The sequence below is a fragment of the Aquarana catesbeiana genome, linkage group LG06 (genome assembly GCF_042186555.1).
Source record: "Aquarana catesbeiana isolate 2022-GZ linkage group LG06, ASM4218655v1, whole genome shotgun sequence".
In the NCBI taxonomy this organism is placed as follows: domain Eukaryota; kingdom Metazoa; phylum Chordata; class Amphibia; order Anura; family Ranidae; genus Aquarana; species Aquarana catesbeiana.
In genome coordinates this window covers 65,574,450-65,592,678 of record NC_133329.1, presented here as the reverse complement: position 1 = coordinate 65,592,678, position 18,229 = coordinate 65,574,450, and the positions used below count along the sequence as shown (strand labels likewise).

Here is an 18,229-nt window from a genome sequence, read left to right as displayed (position 1 = left end):
TGCTGGAGGTCCCTCCCCTGTCACCATTTTTCTCTTGGTGTCAGGAAATGTCATTAGAATTGACTCATGCTGACAGCAGAGTAACGAGACAGTGGACAGAAATGACACTTAGTGCTCTGGAGTGAGACAAGTACACACTATAGAGGGATATACTTTGTTCATATTTCATGTCTGAGGTTTAAAACCACTTTAACACATCAGGAACCAATAAATGGATATTATAAGAAACCTTGGTCATCATCTGGTCAACTTTGCCCCACAACATTTGCCTGATCCATTCAGCACAAGATGATTCTATAGTTGGAGAAATCACTTCTGATATTTACCAATTTCCAAATATTCTAAAAAGACTGTAATGAAAAATCTGTGTTTTTGTTATTTATAAACTGTATGAGCTCTCAGGAAAGGTTGGTCTTGAATTCAGCTTAATTTATAGTAAATCTGCCCACCTATCAGAGACATGAGCACTTCCTAATTCAGAATTTCATTACCAGTGAGGGATCACATAAAAGACTAAATCTTGAGGTTGTCAATTTTAGCTTTAATTACTGACTGGCTCAAGATAGAAAATAAAGCTGAATATCAGTTATGGTTTTTATTGCAAAGTTACTTTTGATTATCTTGGGCCAATGTGTGTTCACCTATTCCATACCCGAGAGATCATTGTGGAAGTGGAGAATCACTGGAGTAGTTGGCATTACTACAGTGATCACCGCAGTCTTCTGTGTCCTGTACCAAGAGGATACCCTTCTGCATAGTGAACACAGGGGGGTCACTTGCTCAGCACAGCAAACATTCATAGAACACCTTGTTTTTAAATTTTTTTTCAATGAATACAAGATATTCTCTAACTGGATGAGATGGAGAGGACATCACAATCTCCACCTCATCCAATTAATGGAAAAAAATACAAGGCATTCTGTGAATGGTGGTGGTGCCCCTGTGGTCAGTATGCAGTGGGGAAACTGCTCTGCCCAGCAGTGTTAATTTTAACATCAAAATTTTATTTTGTTTTAGTTATAGTCTTTTGACTAGAATGCCTTTTTCGTTTTAGTCATATTTTTGTCTTATGACTAAAATGGCATTTTAGTTTTAGTCATCTGAATTGTTTTAGTTTTAGTTGTATTTTAGTCGACTAAAATCTCCAGTACATTTTAGCTGACTAAAATCTAATGGAATTAGTTAAATTTGAATGCATTATTTAATAATTTCTTTAGAATTGCCAAATTCATTATATACTCCTGGAGTAAAAATTGAATAAGATATTATTATTTCTGGTATTAAAGGGTTACTAAACCCTCGTTTTTTTGTTTTGTTTTTTAAATAACAAACATATCATACTTACCTCCACTGTGCAGTTTGTTTTCCACAGAGTGGCCCCGAACCTCCTCTTCTGGGGTCCCCCAACGGTGCTTGTGGCTCCTCCTGGCACCTGGAGACCCCCTAGGAGAAGCGTTCTCCCGGGGGGTTACCGTGCTCCAGAGTCCAGCATTTGCATCCATAGACACAGAATGCCGGACTCAGGCCCCACCCCCCGGCGCCCGTGTCATTCTATCTGATTGACAGATTGTATAGATTGACATTATCAAGCTATCCAATCAAGGGCAGAGACAACGGGCAGAGAGGTAGAGCGTGTCTCCACCGTGGGAACGAACGGGCTCAGGTGAGTAAAATAGGGGGGGGGGGGGGGCTGGGCGCTGGTCAGTGTCAGAAGTTTTTTCACCTTAATGCATAGGATGCATTAAGGTGAAAAAACATGAGGGTTTACAACCCCTTTAAGGTTTGAACATGCACTACAGACACAGATTTAGCCATTGTGTATATCACGTCTTTATAAATAAAACTAATAAACAAACAAAAATATTGCTTTTTGACAAGCAGAAGTGCAACATGAAAATATAAAAAAAAACCAACAAACTGTAAACTCTATTGGCTGTAATGCCATTGCACATATTACCTGAATATATTACCAACATGAAATACTAAGAGAAAAATAAGAAAAGCCTTTTTCTTATTTTTTTTTTCTTTTAGCAGCTTAGTAGATGCCCCCTACATATTCTTATTTAGTAGTGCGGTGTTCATTTTGACGTCAGATTTAAATTTAGTTTTAGTCATAGCCTTTTGACTAAAATGGCATTTTAGTTTTAGTCATATTTTAGTCATCTCAATTGTGTTAGTTTTAGTAGAATAAAATAGTATTAATTTAGTCTAGGCAAGACAATCTGTCAACTAAAACAACGCATATATGACCATACTTACTACTCCCAATTTGCAAAAATGCTTACACCAGTCAGCCGCCCCCAGGGTCTATATCATAAGTTTGATGTTACCCTTGTCCATTTTATTGTTTTGGAGGTAATACCTGAGGACCCACGTGGCGGAAACTGGGACAAATGCATTCTCCAGAAGGAAACATTCTGGATTGAGCACCTTGAAGTGACTAAGCCACCAGGCATCAACGAGGTACTATCATACCGGCCCTTCCTTTTGAAGTCAATGTTCCAACAAATGAAATTCAATTATTTGGCCCTTAGGAAGAGAAAAGGAACTGCAGCCCCCCCGACACAGAATATCACCTAGGTGAAATTCAAACAAACGAGATCCTATAATGGGGGAATTGGCGCTGTTCAAACAAGTGTACAATACACATTAAATAATAAATATTAAGTAATATGTAATGGAAAAAAATGAGAATAAAAAATAAAAATGGATGAAAAATGAATAAAAATAGATGAATAAATTGAGAAGAATATATATAGGTGAGAATGTACCAAAATGTTATACTATACTATAAAGTGCAAAGTGCTGGAAAATATGTAATCTGGAATATATCAATGAAATATAATACACAAAAAAATATTCACAGTGATATTAAACACCAAATGACATGTTGCAAAAAAATCGTCTAAAACCACTCTAAACCACCGCGCCTCACATGACGTCCTTGTGACGAAACGCGTAAGACGTGGTTACGTGGTACGCATATGTCTCTTCTGTGTGTTTTTTCCTCTGAACTTACGGTTTCTGGTAGGCAGGCTGTGGAACGCACGCCGCTACCCCGCTGTTGCTGCGGCTATCGGCTTTGAGCCAGCCGGTGGAGTATTGTCAGCTCCCGTTTTAAAACTGTTTTTTACAATAAATATTGTTTTTTGGATTTACACTATGAGGCTCTTTTTTTTCTATAACATATGGATGCTTATCGTAGGGGAGTATTAAGAGGACATCATTGGTACATTGGAAAAGGAAAAAACGGCAACCGTGCTGAGGATCATCGATCGCCAAGGAACACCATTGCTGGATCCTAACCTACACGCCTATTACCCCTGCAGGGGTTAGGCGCTCTGGTGAGTGAGGGCATGATTGGGGGTGCAGCGGTAGACGGGGAGCACTTGCCACATCATTACATCAAGATTTTTCTTATTGGATTGATACATTACAGTTTTTTTCAGGCTTTATTGATTTTTTTAGGACACTAAAATTTTTATTATCAATTATCATCACTTTTTACACTTAGTATCACTATTTTGGTGTTTTTGTTACCTCTTCACAGTGGTTTAGAGTGGTTTTAGACAATTTTTTGCAACATGTAATTTGGTGTTTTATATCCCTGTTAATAATTTTTTGTGTATTATATTTCATTGATATATTCCAGATTACATATTTTCCAGCACTTTGCACTTTATAGTATAGTATAACATTTTGGTACATTCTCACCTATATATATTCTTCCCAATTTATTCATCTATTTTTATTCATATTTCATTCATTTTTATTTTTTATTCTAATTTTTTTCCATTACATATTATTTAATATTTATTATTGATTATCTATTGTACACTTGTTTGAACAGCGGCAATTCCCCCATTACAGGATCTCCAATGTTGCAACAAATAATGTGTATAAGTATAGCAATTGTCCAATTTACACTGGACTGCTAGATTTGAATTATTGTATTTGCCGGGAACTTGTGTTCCGGCACTGTATCATAATGTCTATGTGTGTGTGTGTGTGTGTGTGTGTGTGTATATGTATATGTGTGTCTGTCTCTCCGCTCTTATGACCGGGAATTTTGACTGCAGTTCCCCTTTTTGGCCACTGGGGGCATCAGCTGCGGAACACCACTGTGGACACGGTTGGGATGTGTGGCCACCCAAGCCATTGGGGCTGCAACCCAGCCTCCTGAGCCACCTTCACCTAGGATGGGGGGGCCATGCATCTACCCACGGCAACTTGGAGACATTCTCTATCTCTGTCCCCTAGGCGCACTGCAGCCGCTGCAGACGGCGGGCACTAGGACCGGAATGTCCAGCACTCTAGTGCTCATGCACCTGTTGGCGCATGCGCAGTGCACCAGCGGTGGGGCCAAGTGACGTCAGACGCCAGTCTGACGGAGCCCAGTCAGGGTGTACATATAGAGGAGTCAGGACGACGTTCCCCAGGTGCTCTGAGGGAAGCTGACGTCCATTATACCCCTGGAACCAGCAGACTTGCAGCCTCACACCTGGAATCTAGAACCAGTGCACACCCAGGTATTTAACTCAGTACTTTTTCGCTTGCATCATTTTATTGCCTTAGTATGCGTATACATTCCCCTGGTTTTCATGGCATGCTTGCTTACTTTACTCCCCAAAAAATATTGGGAAGTTAGGGTGTAGTGAAACAATTAAGTAAGAGATGCTGTACTGAACAGTGAAGTATATGTGCAAAAACCATAAGTGAAGTGAAATGAACAAACACAGTATAAAGTGTCCACATATGGTAAATGGATGATTCCAAATTCAAATTAATAAGAGGAACTGGTATGGACCAAAAAATGATATGAGACTGGAAATTAAAGTCAATGGTGCACGGTGTGGATCTGTGAATCTAAGCAGCGTAAGGAAGGGGAGATCGCCCGATGCGTTTCGACCAAGAGGGTCTTCAACGCTGCTTAGATTTTATTTCAATTGTGATCACTTTTATCCATTTTCTGTATGGTATTTTATTTTGCACTATGCAAAAGCTTTTTATTTTTTATTTGCATATTACCCCGATGCAAGAAACTGCCTTCCAGTAGCCCTACTTCCATCACGGGGTCTGGATCAAATCTGTCCCTGGCTTCTCCTTGGAACACATCATTGAGGTCTATTGGCTGATATCCAGTTGGCGGCCCTTCCTGATGTTTCTTCACCCCACCAGAGAAGTCGAGAAGTGAGACAGAGGTTCCACCGTTCCAGATATCGTTTTCCAGCCTAGGTTTGGCTCCATGCACCATTAATTCCATGTCATACGACAGTGGAGTCCACGTCATCTGGTAAGAGTACCTATCTTATCTTACTTCCTGATGTTTTCATTCTGATGCCCCATATCGAGATGTTGGTTTACAGCTACAGAAGTTCTGTACCCCGTTGTTGGCTCACAATCACAGATCCACACCGTGCACCATTGACTTTAATTTCCAGTCTCACATCATTTTTTGGTCCATACCAGTTCCTCTTATTAATTTGAGTTTGGAATCATCCATTTACCATATGTGGACACTTTATACTGTGTTTGTTCATTTCACTTCACTTATGGTTTTTGCACATATGCTTTACTGTTCAGTACAGCATCTCTTACTTAATTGTTTCACTACACCCTAACTTCCCAATATTTTTTAGCGCTGCATTTTTTTCCCAGTTACCAGTTATTGTTTGTCACAATGTATGCAGCTGCTGGCTCACATATATTTTATTTTTGCTATTAGAGCGCAGTGTTTTCATATTCTCATGTACTTTACTCCCCAGACAGTGGATGTTTAAACTTGCCAGTACTGGATGCCTGAATACTCCTTGTGACTGTGCACACATGATTCTGATCTAATTTCCTTATCCTGGACCAGCCAATCAAGGTATAATAAACCCTGCTAGTTCTCTTCCTTTCCATTTATACGGCTAGGCTTTTGCTAAGTTGTGTTACTATAAAGTTTTAAGACCCTGGGAGGACCAACTCTATGTTTTTTTTCCATAGATTGAAAAGCATTTGGTTTAAGGCAACACGCATAGTAGTGGAGGCATGGCTGATATGTGAGTATGGGACCTAATACTATAGTACATCCCAATCCTAATTGAAGTAGCTTACACTAATATTCATTACCATATCCTTTATACCCAGTTTACGTGTACATCCTCATATCCCTACACCTGTGCCTTTATTGTGGCTACCGCTTGGCCCTGGTGTCCCTGGTTGTTATCTCCATTTGGAGGGGGTTGTTCTGCGGTCACGGCATTCCCGGCATAGATGAGCGTTGAGACCATTTGTTTAAGCACCACATTATTATTTCATGTACATACACACACCTGTATCATTATGCCAATAATTTGTACTGTATATTAATTTGAGTATGTTTATTCAACTAGAATTATTAAAGCTCCGGAAGAAGCGACATTTTAGGTCACGAAACATGTAGAGCGAGCAATTCTTTTTAATCTCTGAGGACTGTGGGAACTACCAAGAGGAATGCATACATCTCAGTGTGGGCATTTCTTCAATATTGCCACACAGGAAGTATTAGTCAAGTGTAACCTCTAGGATAAACCACTGTGTCCCATATTTCCCTACCACATATATTATGTGTTGTATATGTATGTATTTTATATGAATTATTAAAAATTGTTATATATTTTTATATGTGCCTACAAAGTCCATTATTCCTTTATTCAGCATTTATAGATTACATAGGATATGGCACATTTATACTTAGGTGTTTGATTGCCACCTGAGGGCAATGTAATCAATTCAATTCCATAGATCTATGGGGTAGTGGATGGTGTCAGTCGTTTTTTATTTGTATGTGTTTATTTTTTTACAATTTAATTTTTTTTCACAATGCTTTTCTTTGGGGGGTGGAGGGGGTTGGGGCAGTGTAAAGGGTCGGTAGGGCAGGAGGGGATGATGTCAGTAGCTTTTTATCTTATATTATTTTTTTACAATTACACTTCTTAAATTTTTTTACAATTTAATTTTTTTATATTTATTGTATTTTTTTTATCAGCACTGTTGGGTGGCTTTGGTGAGATATAAGATGTCTAAACAGACCCTTGACATCTCCCCTTTGAGACAGAGAAAGGGACTGAGGACACAGATTCCCCAGTCCCTTTCTCAGAAGCCTCAGCATTAAAGATGAATGAACAGTAGACAGAGGCTCCTGTCCATTCATAAACTGAAGCAGAGTACACACTGGATACTTTCTCAGTTATCACAGGACACAGGAGCGGTCACTCACTGTGTCCAATTCAGAAAAGGAAGGAGCTGGTAAATGACATATTTACCGGCTTCTTCCTCCACTCTCCATCCTGACACATTCCCAGCAGCTGGCGGCAGAGGAGAAGAGGGAACCTGGATGCGGTGGGTCGAGGGGGGCGGAGGAGGAGAAAACAGCGGGGGCCGGAGAAGGAGGACACGTAGGGGGGCCAGAAAAGGAGGACACAGGGGCCGGAGATGGAGGACTGTCGGGAATGATCAGTGTGGCAGCTGACAGCTGCAGTAGGGAGAGGAGGAGAAGGGGCTGTCAGCTGCTTCACTGAAGGCTGTACAAAGACTTTTGCTTGCAGCTGTCCCTCCCGCCGCACCGATCGTCCCTGACTGTCAACCAGGGGATCATCCATGTGTGCAGTGTGGGTCACAGCCCCCCCCCCCCCGCACACATGTATACGCCACTGAATCAGAGACTGGTGAGACAGACAGCAGGTCACTGCTCATAAAGTCGCCTCGGGGATGTTGTTTGTTTCCATTCCGGCGTCGGGACACAGTCCTCCGCCATCGCTGCGCCTCTGATACAGACGGATGGAGCAGCTGCCTGTGGAGAGTCACATGTTGCAGAGCCAGAAGGTAGGAACACCAGCAGCCGGGCGCCCTAGGCGGCTGCCTAGTTTGCTTAGTGGTAGCACCGGCCCTGATTTCAATAGACATCTGTGCATGAACCCACACAGATGTCTCTGAAATCACTTCCAAAGTCGGACTGACATGTGGGTATGAAATCCTGCGAATTCAGCTGAACTTGCACAATTTCTAACCCACAGTCAGTGCAGAACCAGGGATTAGGGCACTTTGCAGAACATACTCCTCCTTTCACCTTCAGGGAAGAATTCAATATTACCTATAGGACTGTTTATCGGTGCACAGATGCATTAGAGAAGTCATTTAAGACATTCACTTTTGTAAGCAAAGGTTCTATTGCCACTTATAACTGCAAATTCATATGGCACATTCATGACGGGAGGGCATTATGGAGCACATAACTCATGTGCGCTGGTGTGCTTTGTACATGTGCTCTGAGATGCGTTGTTACAATGCATCAAAACTGTTAAAAAATAAATTATTAAAGCTCACACTTTTTTTAACTCTGTGCACCATGAAGGGCCCCCCTGACCCCCGGACAGGGTTCTTTTCTCCGAGCCCGATGGCGGAACACCAGGGCCCGGTCACAAGTGGGTGGCTGCATGTAAAGGAATCGATTTCTCCTCCCTCCCCGCTTCTCCTCCTGCAGGAGGAAAATGGAGAGATGGGTTCCTCTATGTCGGTGTTTCTCAATCTTTTTCCAGTCAGGGCACCCTTGAAGTGGCTGCACTGCAACCACCCTGCAACTGTGTGCATTGCATGCAGTTGCAGCATAGTGATGATGCATTTAAGGGGTTAAAACAGACGGTCAGGAGGCAACATATTGCCTCTTTACCGGCTGTCAAATGCCTCTGAAAAGCGATCTGAGCATGGATCACTTTTCAGAGGAACAGCATTTTTTTTTGCTGGTACTATGAACAAGCAAAAAAAAAAAATCAGTTCTAATGGGACACATATAGGGGGTCAGGATTAAAAGCGCATACATAAAATGTGCATACATACATGTAAACACACATACATACACACACACACACACACATAAATACACACACATTTATTTATATATATATATATATATATATATATATATATATACATATAAATGCACATATGCACACACACATAAACCAGTGGCAGATGGTGCTCAAAATTTTTGGGGGGGTGCAAGCAAACTGAAAAATTCTTTAAAAAAAAAACACATCAATTGCAGCCTCACTGTGCTCATCAAATGCAGCCACTGTGCCCATCAATTGCCACCAATGTGCCCTCAAACGCAGCCACTGTGCCCATCAAACGCAGCCACTGTGCCCATCAATTGCCACCCCTGTGCCCTCAAACGCAGTCACTGTGCCCATCAAACGCAGTCACTGTGCCCATCAATTGTCAACCCTGTGCCCTCAAACGCAGTCACTGTGCCCATCAAACGCAGCCACTGTGCTCATAAATTGCCACCACTGTGCCCTCAAACGCAGTCCCTGTGCCCATCAAATGCAGCCACTGTGCCCATCAATTTCCACCACTGTGTCCATCAAATGCAGCCACTGTGCCCTGAAACACAGCCACTGTGCCATCAAATGCTGCCACTGTGACCCCCCTGCCTGCTCGCAGTCTTCCCGGCACTTACCCTGTCTCGATGGGGCAGCGGGTGATGGCGTCAAGCGAGTTCCTCCATGCGTCTCCTCCCATCCTCTCCTCCTGATAGGCATCCAATAGCGACGCCTGTCGTTTCAGCCAATCAGTTGACAGGTAACAGACCCGAGCACCTGATTGGTGGAGAGGTGGTTCAGTGTTAGGAAAGCGAATATTTATTCGCTTTTCTAACACACCTGGGTGGACTGTGAGCGCCAAGCATGGCACTCGCAGTTCACCTATTTTGAAGCCTGTTAGTGCTTTAAATACACCCCCGCCGGTGTAATTCAGGAGCCCGGCGTCCAAAAAGGGGCCAGGCATCTGAATAGGGGGGGCAGTGGCGACCATAGATAGATTCACGCTATGCATGAATCTATCTATTTGTGATAGAGGGGTGCCTGGAGAGAGGGGGCAGCGCCCATGCGCCCCAATGGACGCACCGCCACTGAATTGTAAACACATACATACACACATATACATACATGCACACACACATGCACATATACATACATGCATGCACATACATGCACATACACACACATACATACATGCACATACACACACACATACATGCATGCACATACACACACACACACACATACATACACACACATACACACACACATACATACATGCACATACACACACACATACATACATGCACATACATATAAACACACATACAGTAGATAAAAAATGACAGACCTTTACCTTAGCTCTTCCTGCCGGGTACTGCACTGTAGGGGGAGGCAAAGAGCACAGCACTGTGCTTTCACTTTGTAATCAATGTGTCCAGCTCCCTGCACAGTGCCGAATACAGTTCGGCTTAGGATCGGGGAGCTTGTCTCCACTCCCCCTATCAAAGTACTCAAGGGCCCCCTGCAGCAAGAGGCCCGGTCGCCATGGCAACCTCAGCGACCCCTGTAATTCCGCCACTGGGCAGCTATTACAATGCATCACAGACTCACAGTGTTTATTTATTTTTTTATTTTTTGTAATGTTATTAAAATGTCACAAAATGACACTTTATTCAACTCTGTGCACCACAACTTATTACAATGCACTGTAGTCTGCAGTTCTTTTGGCAACATAAACATTCAATTAGGACAAAGTATACATTGATTTACATTTCATACCTGAAAGCCCAGCAATTTGCAGAGTTTTTATGAATATTACCTTTTTTTCTGCATTTTAGCCTCCACAAAAAAATCCCGATCCCAACTGCAATTATTGTTATCAAAGCCAGAGTAATACAGACCACAGTGATCACATTAGATGATGTTTCTATATCTGTAAAAAAAAAAAAAGATTAAAGATAAGTAAGTGTCTTTTTAACACATATTAAAAGAAGATGAAAGATGAAACTGATGAAAGAACAATCTGTCACCATAAAGGTGTTCCCACACCAAGGAAATCTAACAAAAAAATGAATAGAGTGGCGCTCAATCAAATCAATTAAAGATGTAAAACAACCAAATATAAATGGAAATTCAGTGACGGAAAATCCAATAAATACTTATGTCTAAATCATTACTCTTCCTTCACATTGAGTAACTAAGGTAAAAAACAAATCAAAGTTACTTCAATAAATGGATCCAAATAGCTAAATCCCATAAACGACTAGTAGTGGAGCCTCACAGATGGAGAGTAAAAGTATCCGGAAGAGAATCTACCAATAAAAATTACTATAAATACATCAAATAAATAAAGTGCCTAACTGTAATTTATGACATAATTATGTGAATAAATAAATAAAGCCAATGAATATCACCTTACAATAAGTAGATACATGTACAGTAATGTGCAAAATTGTGCAAATTGAGCAACTTCAATGTAAAAAATGAATTATAGCATAAAAATAAATTATATATATATAAAAAATAACATGCAGCACGTGAAAATAGATGAACAACTTAATAAATACGAAAAAAATGAATATATATCATGCATCACTTCTCAAATGTGAAAAAAACAAAACAAAAGGGTAATTAAAGTCCAATAATGTGTGTTTCGAGTAGTGAAACTAAGGTGCCATAAAGATGAAGTCCTATAGACAATACAATCCAAATTGTGACAATCTCAATAAAAACAAGTGAAGAAATAGTTCATCAAAAGATTCCGAGTGCCAGCAATCAATTAAGGGTGTAGATAAAGTGTAGTTCCCCCAGCCTCTCACCTCAGGGCTGAGCGACTGTGACAATCTCAATAATGAACTATTTCTTCCCTTGTTTTTATTGAGATTGTCACAATTTGGATTGTATTGTCTATGGGACTTCATCTTTATGGCACCTTAGTTTCACTACTCGAAACACGCATATATATATCTACTTATTGTAAGGTGATATTCATCGGCTTTATTTATTTATTCACATAATTACCATATGTCATAAATGACAGTTAGGCACTTTATTTATTTGATGCATTTATAGGAATTTTTATTGGTAGATTCTCTTCCGGATACTTTTATTCTCCGTCTGTGAGGCTCCACTACTAGTCGTTTATGGGATTTAGCTATTTGGATCCATTTATTGAAGTAACTTTGATTTGTGTTTTACCTTAGTTACTCAATGTGAAGGAAGAGTAATGATTTAGACATAAGTATTTATTGGATTTTCCGTCACTGAATTTCCATTTATATTTAGTTGTTTTACATCTTTAATTGATTTGATTGAGCGCCACTCTATTCATTTTTTTGTTAGATGTTGCTAAGAACACACTCAGTTGTTGTATCGCGGCAATAAATTAAAATTCCAGTCTTTTCTTCTATATTAATATACAGGGCCAGGATGAAACTTTCATTTGTCAGGATCTCAATCTCCGGCCCATATTATTTAATTGCTGGGATCTGTGGCTGGCAGGATTATTGTGCATATCCAACAAGGTATTTAAAGGCAGGGTTGTACAATACATGAGGTCCACTGCTCAGTACAGGTGCCATTCAGAGAATGCTTTGCATTTTCTGAATGAATGTAAAGTGTTCTGTGATTGGATGAATAGAGAGATGGGGTGGTGATGTCACACCATCTGTTTTGTCTAATCAGAAAACACTTTGCATTAATTCAGAAAATTAGCATTGCATTACTGTGCTGATCGGCGGACATCCTATATTCACAAGGCATAAGGACAGCCACTCAGTGTGGGATGGAGGAGATTGTGGAGATCACCAGAGTAGTGGTGTCCACTTCAGTGATTTCCAGCTTCCAGTGGCATCAGCCAAGTGTGGTATATATACATAGTTATATTGGTACAAGCTGGACAAATGTAATTATGTATAATGTGCCGATGCCCGGAATTATTCTTTAAAAGAGGTGTTCCAGACAGTTTTCTGAAAATTAAATGTCAGCGGATACAAAGACTGTAGCTGCTGACTTTTAATAAACAGATACTTACCTGTACCAGGATGCAGTGCTGTGCTCACCCGAGGGGGCGCTGGGGACCGTCTTTGTTGCCAGCATCTTAACTGTGGGTACCTGGCTTGCATGAGCCGTGCATTTTGAATGGTCCGGCATTCTTGTGAGATCTGTGATGTGTCCCAGAAGACTGCAGGATGGGAGAGGGGAAGGAAAACGTCTGGTCAGATCACCTAGGTAGTCTAAGTGAAAGTGGAATGTCAAATGTCAAAGAGGAGGGGGAGGAGGCCTTAAAGTGGAACTTCCCCTTTTGGATGGAGTTCTGCTTTAGGATGCCCATACACATTAAAGCTGCACTGGAGATTTTTTGCTGTTCGATATTACTGTCCATTGAGTATACAGAAAGGCCTCTATTTTATAGCACCTGTGCTTTTCATATGGATTCTAGCTGACAGGTCTATATGTATTTTTTATCAACATGTTACGCCCATAATACAATGTAACATTTTTTTCCTGAAAATTTGCATTTGATAAACAGTTGAGCAAATATGGTGTGACATAAAAAATTGCAACTATCATCTTTTTAATCTATATTGTCTCTGCTTTTAGAATAATGTTCTGAGGATTTAAGTAATTTTATGTCTTAAGATTGAGATTTTTCCATGTTTGCAAAAAAAAAAAAAAAAGAAAAAAAATTCTCTAGTGCCAAAGTGGTTAAAGTGAGCTGCAGGTTAAGGATTCACATACCCCTTAAACACCCATGGAAAATAGATGTTGTGACCATTGTGTTTAAAAAGCCCATCAACCAAACAGAGCAAAATGAATTACAATATTTGATAACAATAAAAGTCCCACCTCTGCTGTGACATAAAACTCCTCCCCTGACTAATGACCACACCCACCCTTTGTAAACCCTTCACTCCTTATATATTTAGAACCTCATTCTAAGGGTAGGAGGAAGGGACAAATGTCCCTGCCTGGTCTGTTCTCTTAACAGTCCCAAAATGTCCTAATAAACCTCTTGCCCTTCTGACCTCACTATTTTTTTCATTTTTTTGCAAGTAAGTCTCCTCCCCTTTTCTTTCTTACAACCCATCCCACTCATGTATCCTTTCACTTCATCTATATGCAGGTCTGCACCTGTTCCTGCAGCCACAACCACCCGCACAGAAAAACGCAAGAGGTGCGTGAGGGTGCCCTTAATCCTAACGACACACACACACTGGGAACTGCACTGCTCTTGTGGTTTCCATGCAGGCTGTGATTTAAAAAATGGAGCAGGGACCTTTTCTCTGTGATTTCAGGAGGCACGGCAGCCTATTCAAATTAATGTGTTAATTACAGCAGCACTAGTTTTGATAAAAAATATTGCATAAGTGCAAAAGTGCAAAGTACAAAAAATATCACATAAACAGTGTATAGATTTTATATCAATAAGAAACACTATATAAGATAGAAAGAACAAAGTCCACTTCACCAAAAGTCCATGAAGTGAAAAAATAAAGAAGAATAAAAAAAGTGTCATGCATAAATATAGGGCATGAGTGCTCTCTATCCCAGGCTCCTGAAGATGCCCATTGGCGAAACACGTGTTGAGGCGGGTCCTGCTGATACTGGTCATTTCAGGGCCATGGGTTCCGTTCTAACCAGGGTGGAATGCACACTGGCTCTCTTTACAGCTGGTGGAATGGCAGTGATCCAACCAGAGTGATTATGCTATCTATATGTGCCAAACTATTGAGGCACCTACAAATGTGAGTGCCATGTTTTACTTTAAGAAAAGTTTTTTAAATTGTACATGATGAATCCAGGCCAGTTGTAAAACCCCACCCCCCACAAGCTTAGTTTTATCAGCTTCTAATTGAATAATTTAGAATTCCCCCCCCACCTTGCCACTATAAATTTAGTTCATTTCTTGGGACGGCTGGCGAGGGTTTAGGCTGGTCACTCCTTGCACAAAGTGTCACGCCGGCAACAAGTGTTTGGCACTTGGACACGGGCACTTTGACTAAGGCACTGCTACAAAAAAAGTAAGTACAGACATTATTGTTTCACAGCTATTTTGCAGGAAGTTCCACTTCATTCACTAACTTTCCTCAGCCTTCCTTCTATTAGCCTGTCCCCACCCTCCAAAATGCTCACACTAATCTTTGTTATAACGTCCTCTCTCCTCAAACTCTCATTACTTTACCCCCCCTCTCCAGCCCCCAACCTTTACATATCTCCCTCTCTTCTGCCCACTCAATATTACTCCACTTACCACCTCCTGCTCATTCTAAGCCCACACAGTATCACCACGTCCATTCCACCACAGCATCTGCGCTCCTATAAATCCCACTCCCGCCTTACCACCCTCACCCTCCTACTACTCCTAATGTCTGGGGACATTGCACCAAACCCCGGCCCTCCCACTCCCAATTTCCAACGCCAAGATCGGCCATCTACCTCCTCCAACAGTAGTCGCAACTGCAACCTTCTCATCCCAATTCCCCTGATTCCACAAGTCGGCCCCCCTCTTTCATGTGCCCTCTGGAATGCCCGCTCAGTCTTTAACAAACTAGTTTCTGTCAATGACCTTTTCCTCTCCAAATCCCTTGATCTATTTGCTATAACTGAAACCTGGCTCCAGGAATTTGATACTACCTCTCCAGCTGCATTGTCCCACAGTGGCCTTCTCTGGACTCACTCCACCAGACCCAGTGGACGAAAAGGAGGTGGTGTCGGACTTCTCCTCTCCCCACAATGCACCTTCCAGGTACTGCCCACACCTCCCTCTCTTTCCACCTGCTCTTTCGAAATGCACTGCATTCGTCTTTTCTCTCCAGCTTGTCTGAGGGTCGCAGTCATTTATCGGCCTCCTGGACCAGTGTCACGCTTTCTGGATGACTTCTCTGCATGGCTACCCTATTTTCTCTCATCTGAAGTGCCTGCCATCATCCTAGGTGACTTTAACATTCCAATCAATGTTAATAATGCTACCACTTCTAAACTACTCAACTTAACCTCCTCTTTTAACCTAACACAATGGACACAAACCACCACTCACTCCAACGGCAACACTCTTGACCTTGTATTCTCCCATCGCTGCACTCCCTGCAATCTCTCCAACGCACCCTTTCCTCTCTCTGATCACAACCTTATCCGTTTCACACTCTCCTTGTCTCCTATATCCCATGCTGCCAACCCACAAACCACTACCCGCAGGAACCTTCGCAACCTCAAACCTTCCCTTCTTCACTCTGCTACTGATGGCCTTTATGACAAAATCGCACCCCTGTCCTGCCCAGACCTAACCACTTCCATCTACAACACCACATTGTCATCCTCCCTAGACGTACTTGCTCCTCTTTCTACACGCAGAACCAGGCCCCATCTGCCACAACCCTGGCAAACAGACGACACCAGAAGTCTCAAGAGACGCAGCCGTGCTCTTGAGCGAGCATGGCGTAAATCTAAATCCCTGCAAGACTTTACCCTCTACAAATCTGTCCTTCTCAAATACAACTCCTGCCTCCACACTGCTAAACAAACCTATTACAACACACTCATCAAAACCCTCTCATCCAAACCTCGTCAACTCTTTTCTACCCTTAATTCCTTACTTCACCCCCCACTGCCCCCTCCCACCAACTTGCTTACCGCTCAACAGATTGCCAACCACTTCATTAGCAAAATCAACACAATTCGCAAGGAGATATCCAGCATTAAAATTCCTCCCCTACCCAACATATCAAGTCCAACACCACACTCAATACTCTCCTCCTTTTGCCCTGTTACCACAGAAGAAGTTGATAAACTCCTCTCCATGGCCCACCTCACTACATGTCCCCTGGACCCTGTCCCCTCTCAATTGCTGCGACCACCTTCCCACTCTATCCTCAACTCCCTAACCCACATCTTCAACCTCTCCCTCTCCTCCGGCACCTTTCCTTCCCCGTTCAAACATGCACTGGTTACCCCCATACTCAAAAAACCCTCACTAGACCCCACCTGTTTGAATAACTTAAGACCTATCTCCCTTCTCCCGTTTGCCTCCAAGCTCATCGAACGCCTTGTTCATGACCAAATGAGTCGCTACCTCACGGACAACAACCTTCTCGACCCCCTACAGTCTGGCTTCCGCCTACAACATTCGACTGAAACTGCCCTACTAAAAATCACCAATGACCTAATAACTGCCAAAACCAATGGCCACTACTCCATACTCATACTTTTAGACCTCTCTGCTGCCTTTGACACAGTTGACCACCTGCTGCTCCTCAGCAAATTACACTCCCTTGGCCTCCGTGATTCTGCATTATCCTGGTTCTCCTCCTACCTATCTCAGCGCACTTTCAGCGTCACTTACAACTCCATCTCCTCCGCTCCCCTTCCTCTTTCTGTTGGGGTACCCCAAGGCTCTGTCCTTGGGCCTCTCCTTTTCTCACTCTATACCTCTTCCCTGGGCCAGTTGATCACCTCCCATGGCTTCCAATACCATCTCTATGCCGATGACACACAGATCTATCTCTCCACTCCCCAACTCACCCCCACTATCTCCTCACGGATCTCAAACTTGCTGAATGACATATCGGTATGGATGTCACACCACTTCCTCAAACTTAATCTTTCTAAAACTGAGCTTGTTATATTTCCTCCTTCACGGTCCCCCTCCTGTGACTTCACCATTAATATCAACAACACAACCATTGGTCCCTCCACACATGCCAGAGTCCTGGGTGTAATCCTTGACTCTGACCTCTCCTTCAGCCCCCATATCCAATCACTGGCTAAATCCTGCCGCCTTAACCTCCGCAACATCTCCAAAATTCGACCCTTCCTGACTAATGACACTACAAAACAACTTATTCACTCCTTGATTATTTCCCGCCTCGACTATTGCAACTCTCTCCTTAATGGCCTACCCTTAAGCAGGCTATCCCCCCTTCAGTCTATTATGAATGCTGCTGCTAGACTAATACACCTCACTAATCGATCCGTGACTGCTGCTCCTCTCTGCCAATCCCTTCACTGGCTTCCCCTACCCCACCGTGTAAAATTCAAAATGCTAACCATAACATACAAGGCCATTCACAACATCGCCCCCACCTACATCACCAACCTCATCTGCAGATATCGCCCAAATCGCCCCCTCCGCTCCTCCCAGGACCTCCTGCTCTCTAGCTCCCTTGTTACCTCCTCCCATGCTCGCCTCCAGGACTTCTCCAGAGCCTCTCCCATCCTCTGGAATTCCCTGCCCCAGTATGTCCGATCAGCCCCTACCCTGTCCACCTTTAGGAGATCCTTGAAAACTCATTTATTCAGGGAAGCCTATCCCACACCCACATAACTGTCCCTGAGCCACCCCCATCAAATCATTCTTTGCAGCTATTACCTTTTGTACCACCACCCCC

At 42.4% G+C, this 18,229-nt stretch overlaps 1 gene segment (V, D, J or C); it reads right to left on the bottom strand.

Annotated features, from left to right (window-relative positions):
• Positions 1-18,229, bottom strand: part of LOC141148574 (Ig heavy chain C region, secreted form-like) — a 366,575-nt gene that overhangs the window by 114,566 nt on the left and 233,780 nt on the right. Inside the window, 1 exon segment of the C gene segment in view lies at positions 10,663-10,776. Within this exon segment, the coding sequence occupies positions 10,663-10,776 (114 nt within the window).